At 37.4% G+C, this 8,816-nt stretch overlaps 1 protein-coding gene across 2 annotated transcripts; it reads right to left on the reverse strand.

The window, feature by feature from the left end:
* LOC134575665 (involucrin-like) lies at positions 1-8,151 on the reverse strand. Of its 2 annotated transcripts, XM_063435017.1 has the most exons (4): positions 8,064-8,151; positions 4,670-4,930; positions 490-1,563; positions 1-344 (listed from the first exon to the last, which is right to left on the reverse strand). In XM_063435017.1, exons 1-4 carry the CDS (start codon positions 8,137-8,139, stop codon positions 307-309), a joined length of 1,449 nt encoding a protein of 482 aa, XP_063291087.1. In that variant the 5' UTR covers positions 8,140-8,151; the 3' UTR covers positions 1-306. The 2 variants fall into 2 exon arrangements, with proteins under 2 accessions (XP_063291087.1, XP_063291086.1); XM_063435016.1 differs by having other exon boundaries at positions 1-1,563.
* Positions 8,152-8,816: the final 665 nt, after the last annotated feature.

The following is an 8,816-nucleotide window of genomic DNA, read 5'->3' on the forward strand; positions in this document are numbered from 1 at the left end:
TATATTTCTCAGTGTTTAGTGTTTATTGTCTCTAATGCTAATGAACTACATTGTATTATTGCTTTATATCACGTACCTGCCACCAGCATTGTCTAAACTCTCTTTCTTTGTGCTCTCAGTATGCTATTACTAATCTTAAGCCATAAGAAATTATTTTATTGTTTAGTATTATTTGATAAATATTTCATGGCCTTTAGGCAAAGCTCCTAGTAGGGTGAATTTCATGCATCAAGCATTGTTTTGCTATTATATCTATGATAAGTCTTTAATCAATGCTTAAGTAAAATTATTGACTTTACAGCACACTTAATTATGATTCAAGAGACAATTCTTGCTACTCTGGTGTAATGCATTCTTCATCGGGAGGCATTTCTTCTTCCTCTGGTGTATTTGCTTCTAGATCAGGAGTTACTTCTTGCTCCTTTAATGTTTTTGATTCTGGATCAGGAGTTACGTCTTGCTCCTCTGGTGTACTTGATTCTGGATCAGCAGTTACTTCTTGCTCCTTTGGTAAATTTGATTCTGGATCAGGAGTTACTTCTTGCTCCTCTGGTGTATTTGATTCTGGATCAGCAGTTACTTTTTGCTCCTCTGGTGTACTTGATTCTGGATCAGGAATTTTTTCTTGTTCCTGTAGAACATTACATTCTGTTTCAGCAGCCAATTCATGCCCCTCTGGCAAATCTAATTCTTTATCAGAAATTAATTCTTGCTCCTTTAGCAAATCTGCTTCTGTATTGGAAGCCAATTCTTGCTCCTTAGTCAAATCTAAATCCGTTCCAGAATTCAATTCCTTCTCCTCTGTCAAATCTAATTCCGGATTAGAATTCAGTTCCTGCTCCTCTGGCAAATCTAATTCTGGATTAGAATTCAGTTCCTGCTCCTCTGGCAAATCTAATTCCGGATTAGAATTCAGTTCCTGCTCCTCTGGCAAATCTAATTCCGGATTAGAATTCCGTTCCTGCTCCTCTGGCAAATCTAATTCCGGATTAGAATTCAGTTCCTGCTCCTCTGGCAAATCTAATTCCGGATTAGAATTCAGTTCCTGCTCCTCTGGCAAATCTAATTCTGGATTAGAATTCAGTTCCTGCTCCTCTGGCAAATCTAATTCCGGATTAGAATTCAGTTCCTGCTCCTCTGGCAAATCTAATTCCGGATTAGAATTCAGTTCCTGCTCCTCTGGCAAATCTAATTCCGGATTAGAATTCAGTTCCTGCTCCTCTGGCAAATCTAATTCTGGAATAGGAGCCAAATCCTGCTCTTCTCGTAAATCTATTTCTGTATCTTGAGTGACTTCTTCTAGTAAATCTAAAGCTGCATTGAGAGGGATTTCTTGATCTTCTGGAAAACCTAATTCTGAATTCAGATCCAAATCTTTCTCTTTTAGCAAATTTGATTTTAGAGCAGAAATTAATTCTTCTTCTTCCAGTGAATTAAATTCTTCATCATTATTCAGATGCTGCTCCACTAGCAAATTTTCATCTTCATACATGTCATATCCATATTTACTTCGCTTATTGGAACCTGCATAGTAACGGTAATTCATATATTTTTCAAGGTCATCTAAGTAAGAACAAAATTAGTATTAATAAGTTTTTGAAATTAAGAAAAAAATAAAAAACATAGACAGACGTGGACCTGAAATTGAGAGAAGAGACACGTGACTATAAGTTGGACTCAAATTGAGAAAGTAAAGCAAAGAGGCTTCAGATCAAAGAGAAGGAAGAATTTAATGGACAGAGGACACGTTGAAGACTAATACAAGTGTTGTATATTTGTAATATTAATATCAATATCAATAAAGGAGAACCTTAGAACCATTAGCATTCACTATCATATATAAGATGATCATGCCTAAATTATTGCATCACAATCCTGCATCTCAAGGGGTAATGATGTACTGACTCCTCCCAGTCACATAGGTAGTTTGTGGTATGTAGAGGAGTTTATATCGGTCTGAAAAGTAATTGTGGTTTCAAGGACAGGCTACAAGTCTGCTCCAACTGGATTTTTTTGCAATTCCAACACACCAATGCAAATAACACTAAAAAAATTGTTCCTCATTTGAAAGTCTTTGGTATTACTCCACATTTGAGAAATTGTATAGTAATAACTGGGAGGCTGGGTAAACATGAGTGTTAAAAAAATATATAATAATGAAAAATATAAATATTTTTATTTATAAATTGAAATAAAAATGATATATGGATGTAATTATGAGTGTGCATGTGAATGTCAGTGTGCAAGTATATATATGTATTTATGTGTCCGTGTGTGCTTGCATATCAATGTATGTGTCTGTGTACATTTGTATATATATGGGTGTATGTGTGTATATGAATGTGTATATGAATGTCAGTATGCACATGCAATTTCCCTCATGGGTAGTGAAGAGGGAGACCAAAGAAAATGTGTTGGGGTTTTCTTTTACAGCTCGGCAGGGCAAAATACATTCCTGGTTGCCATGTAACTATAACCACTGTGGCTTGGGTTGTTCAACTCATTAAATATGTAGAGTCTCTAAAGGACATATGTAGGACAGTCTAAAGGAACACTATGGATACAAAAAAAAAACATTATGCAGCTTTGTGCATGCCCCCTTCTCCCTCACTGTGTTTTTCAACTGGCCTCTGTCTTTCTCTGGACATATCAGACTTCACTGAGACTAGTGATTGGGGTTCTGAGAGACAGTGATTCTGTAGGAGATAATTCCAAGCACATAATGGCGAGTAAATACTAATAGATGTATGTCTGTTTGACTGTCTGTCTGTATGTATGTATGTATGTCTGGCTGACTCTGTTTTTATTTAATTTATTGTGTTCTTATTGTGTTTGTTTCATATCTCCTGTGAGTCAGCTCCCGGGAACATATAAAACATTCAAACAGCTGAGGAGTTGCTAGTCTGAAGAAAACACAAAGTAAAAACAAGTAATTAACAAAACTATTTATACACCTGAAAAGTAGTGATGGTCAACGGGTGAATGCACATAGAACGCTTTAGTACATATTCCCTTTAACCAATTAATTATGCCACTATCATTAATAAAAAAATAACAATTCAGAGTAGAAGTATTAGACTATGCATATAACCACGTGTTTTTGACTCTTGAATTACACATGGAGTGGACATTAATTTAAACGTGACTAGAGGTAGAAAAAAAAAAGAACAGCCGCTAGATATACCACAAGCTTTTAGGTGCTGTTTCCTTAACTGTTTGTAAAGGTTCTGGAGTATAACTTCCCTGTATCAGAAAAGGAGTCCAGATCAGTCATACGTGCACACATCACATGGCACAGGTCACCAAAAATTTTTGGATTGGGGAAAATTGGTTTTGCTTGCCAGAGTTTTTATTTTTCATTTCCAGAGCGCATTAAAGAAGATGGAGTTATAGGAACCACCCTCTAGATATTATTATTATTATTATTATGGTATTTATATAGCGCCATCAAATTCCGCAGCGCTTTACAATGGTTGATCAGTAACACTCCAGTCGTTTGTTATGAGTGACATTAAATGTTCTCAATAAATCTGGCTTAACAAGTCTTATTGAATCAAGAGCTGAAACAGGGCGATATCTGTTGCATAGAACGTACACCCTAGAGGCAATATGCGTTTGTTTCTTTGAATTCCTTTCCTCAAATCCCATCCGTAAAAAAAAAGTTTGATTTGTTTTTACAGTGAAATTTAAAAATAAACAAATTGCTCGGTTTATAAAAAATATATAAAAGTTCTTTTTGAAAGCGTTGTCGCAGTGCTTCCCCTGTATTGTAAATAACTGTATATTATCCAGGCAATCCTCTCTCCATGCACAAGGATGAGACAGAGCCGTGAGGTCAGCACAAACCGCTGCAGCAAAGCATAAAAAAACAACAGGCCCCTGACAGCTAGCGTACACATTATGCTAGGCTTATGGTAAGATTATATAAACTGCAGGACATTAGACTCAAAGATGTTTACAAGCAGCTAGTCAAAGGAATTAGTAGTTCCCTATTGTAAACACATTATGTCTCATTATAATCTCACATTTACTGGTAGGCATGAAAACATTCCTCAATATAAAGAAGTTATAATAAAGCATTATATTTGAGTAATTATATTTACTTAGAATCTCTACATGACCTTCATCCCCATCCCTTATTACCCTAGCCCTCCATCATTCCCAGTCCCATCCCCATTATTCCACCCCGTAGCCCCATTACCCCCAGCCCTGCCAATCACATCACCTACAAAAATCGCTCCTGGTCTTCACCCACAATAACCCCTATCCCCATAGTTCTCTCATTGTTGCAACCCAATCACATCAATCCAATGATGACAGTGTCTCCATGCCTTGAACCCTGCTCACATCAGTCTCCACCCACCCAATAACATCAGATTCAGTCACAAAATGTAAACTTTCACAGCCCTATGGGGTCATGGATAGCAACCAGCATCTGCAGTGTCGGACAGCCAACATCCCTTTCTTCTACACCCGATGCAGTCTAGAACTGTCACACCAAGTGACAGAGGCCAGCAGCAGTAGATTGTTTAATTGCAAAAAACAATCAACATTCAGCCATGTCACTGACATTACATAGAATGTTGCTCTGATATTCAAAATGGTCGCGTTAAGCGAAGGTTCACTGTAGGAGGAAATATACTTTACACTAGCTTATTGTCATACTTACAGTAATTCAGTGCAATGCAAATCAATGAATTTTCTTCTCTGTGGCATCTTTTGTACTTTATATCCTTGTGAATTTCATATTTGGTACTACTTTCTTGCATCACGGTTATGCAAAATTTTAGGAATGCTACAATAGCCTTATCAAAACTGATAGAATGCAATAGTTCATCGTTATGATCGTCTTGCCCAATGATATTGCTCTTTTCTGCTGAAAATGTATTTTCTTCATAATCTACGCTAGTTTCTTGGCTCCCAGAATCATCTGTTGGAAAAGTAAACACAGAAGGATTAGTTGAATCAGAAGAACTGTTATATATATATATATATATATATATATATATATACACACACACATATACATGCACGATGGCTTGACTGCCAAATAAAGTGAATATTTTGTGCTGACCAGTTTAAAGTAACACTATAGTTTTGTATTCCTAACGCTAGGGTATTATTATAATTAATTGAATTATCAGATCGCACCTAAAGTAAATAAAATGCTTCACTTACCTTTATTCACCAGATGTTCCAGTCTCACGGCAGTCGCCCTCTCTCCACTGGCTGAGTTTATCAATATTGATGACCTCAGCCAATCCACTGCTTACCCATAGGTTAAGAGTAAGGCGTGCAATAAAACATATAGTTTGTTACACAGTTTTCTTCTTGTTTATCTTCCTTTATATATCATTCTTTATGAAAATCTGTGAAGAGGGGAGGAAAAAAGGACCTAAGTCCCTAATTGGAGAGTTATATGAAATGAGGGGGTCCCTAACTTTAATAAACCTAAGATGATAAGTAAAAAAGACAGGAGGGGGCCAAACAGGGATAAATGGAACCAGTCTAAACCATTATTATATGGTGAGTGAAAATGGGTAGATAGGTTAAAGGGGGCACAATACTTGCCCTGTATACCTCAGCACTGTATAAAAACCATAAGTGCCTACCTATAACTCAATATCCTATCTGGCTACACAGCAGAAGATCAGGATATCGTGACCTGGTCCCATATGCAGGGGGGGGGGGTAACAGGGGTGGGAGGGAAGGGGAAGGAAACCAGAGGAATAGGAGAAATGACCCTCCTTGGAGGGGTAAAAGGATCCCCAGTAGTTCGCCCAAAATCCCAAATATCCCAATTATCCACACCTAGAGAGCGCACTAAAGCTTGCTCTGTATACCTCAGCACTCTGGATAAACCATAATGCCTACCTTCAACCCTAATGCCCTTCCTGTCTCAGTAGCAACGAACACACAATTAGTGAAATCACTCCATAGTGCTACCTAAATCAATAGTGCTACCTAAAGTGAAAAAAGAAAATTCTATCTCGACGCGCGTTTCGGCGTTCTAACACGCCGTCGTCAGGAGTAATGAACTTCAATGTAACACAGTATCCTTTTATGTGTTATGTGGCAATCCGTCTGTAAATCGTTAGCCGGTGTGGTTCGTCACGTGTGACGGAATATTAGTCCTGCGATTGGTCAAGAGCTCTCCCTTGTTTTGATTGGACAGGGGGCGTGGTGACCAGTTACCAGTACTCGGTATCCACGTGGGGAACGAAAAAAAGTTTGCCGCGATTAGGGGGAGTGGTTTCGTGACGTCACTGTCACTGTCCACATTAACCCATGCGGTAAAACGAAGGGATTGCCAACATATAACTACCCCATAGTGTATTCTTTCCATAATTGATCAAGGAGATATATATTGATTGACTTGTTAAGTCAATCCTATTCTCATTTAATGATGAAGGGAAGGAGGATAACAATATGGGACGAATTTAAAGGGATAAGAGCCTTGATGTAATTATGGCTTAAGGTGCATCAAAATTCAATATGATGGTTTTACACCCGTATGATAACTAGTAGGTGAACAGTACAGTCACCCTAATTGTATAAACGGGTATTACAACTTATGAGTTCAAATGGTGAACCTTCTTGTCTCATAACATAAAGACCCTGATATAGTTATGGCTTAAGGTGCACCTATAATTCAATATGATGGTTTCAATTCCGTATGATAAATAATCGGTGAACAGAACAGTCACCCTAATTATATAAGAGGATGTTACCACCTATGAATTCAATGGTGAACCTTTGTCCCATAACCTCAGATTCCTAGTGACAGAAGAACATACAATAAATAAAATATATACAATACAGCTTATATACAAAGATTGGGTGGGAATTCCCTTAGATTATGTAACATCTAAAGATGGAGAGGTCACAAAAATGCAGTGAATGAAAATTCCTCATTAAGCCCTATGGGCGAGAGGGTTTTAAGTCTGTAAATCCAATAGGACTCACGTTGTCTCAATTTAGTATCCCAATCACCTCTTCTCTGAGTCCGTGGGATATGTTCAATACCCATAAATTTCAACTTTTTAGAAGAATTAAGGTGATGTATTATGTATCTTTATGAAAATCTACCTTTGGAAAAACATGAGTTTCTGGGGAATCCCTCTGCTCCTTTTCAATGTCATACACGAGTTTGAGAATAGACCGTTGTACGGCAATTTACTCTGGGACTTTGGTATTTTTGAATTTTAAATACATTTTGCCCCATATCTGTTTTGTTTTCCCTTCCATGGCAGCTCTGTGGAGTTGTAAGTATACACTATTTCAATATGGTTTTATTATGGTGATTTAAACATGAACACAATCTTTGTCTTTTACATATTGATTTGATCTGCATTTAAAAGAACTGCACAAATATATTGCCTAAGTTTACTTTGGATTTTTGCTTTGGAAACCCTTGAAGAAAGAAAAAGGGAGAAAGAGGTTGAGAGAGGAGAGAATATTGAGAAGGATGGAAGTAAAAAAAATTGATGTTGAGCATGGGAGGAAAGAAGAAATTGAAGAAATGCAGAAACTAAGGCAGGTTTATGATACAGACTAGGGATGGAGATTGCATGTGGACTGGGGAATATCGAGGGTAGATTGAGAAAGAGATGGTGGAACATGGTGAAGGACAGAAGGTTTGCTCAAGGCAGTGAGAGAGAAGAAAGGGCTGGGGGAAATGGATAACAAGAAAGTTGTGTGAATTAGATGATGAAATCTCCAAAATATTGTGATTGTTAAAATGATTAAAAGGGGAAAGATCACTGGAGAAGAAGAAAGAGAATCAGAGGTTTCTGTCCATTCTAAAACTATTGTATTTCTATATAGCAGGTATAAATCTGGAATCTTAAACACACACAAAGTATACGCTTTGTGTTTTACTTGCCTACAGAATACCATCGGTCAGAGTGCTAGACATTCTTATTTGTATCTTTAATGAAATTCCAATAAAAGAAATTAGGTAGAAGAAATTATATAATGCAGCTCTTCAGACATACTCCCACCTTAAGTACCCCATGATAACAAAATCACAAAAATCTTGTTTTTTTTTCTGAAATACTTACCAAAATAATTTGCATCAACCAATGCAAGACCCAACAGAATAGCTAAAGTAAGAGACAATGTGTTCATGAGAGACATCTTGCTCGGAGGATCAAAATATCAATTCTTCTACAAGTAACAAGCGAATCCCTTTTTATATACACAGGTTTCAGGACTAAAACTTCGATAGCTGAAAGACAGTATTGTTTCAGGCGATGTTTAGTAAAGATTTGGAAAACCATTATATAGCTGCCAGAACAAACAGTAGTTTGGAGAGAAGGTGGCTTTTACTTTCAGTACTATCAATAGATGTGAAACACTTATCCGGTATTATTATATATATATATATTTATTATATAGCAATAGTATTAGAACATTCCCAGAAAAGTAGATCATTTCTTAGTCTTGCGGAGATTAAATCCCAGAAATAATTTTCATATATTTTGCAGGATATCGAATTAATTTCCTTAAGAAACAGGTGCCCAGTCAACCTGGGAGAATGACCCATTCTCACTAGTAGCCACTCAGGCCACTCCGGAAAGTGTCCCCTGCTCAGCAGTAAACACCCAAGGATCCTTGGAAAGTGGTCCCTATCTTGACGATGACTTTCTAGAAATCCTTCAAGGAAAGTATCCACTGCTCACACAGAAGTGACCAGCAACCCCATGATGGTGGCCCAGGTTTGTCAATAAATTCCTCAGGTGCCACAAAAAAGTGCCCTCTGCAGGCTAATATGTGTGGAAAGTGGCCCTGCCTTGCCAAAAGATGTCCAGGCT

This window comes from Pelobates fuscus, chromosome 10 (genome assembly GCF_036172605.1).
Source record: "Pelobates fuscus isolate aPelFus1 chromosome 10, aPelFus1.pri, whole genome shotgun sequence".
NCBI classification, from domain to species: Eukaryota; Metazoa; Chordata; class Amphibia; order Anura; family Pelobatidae; genus Pelobates; species Pelobates fuscus.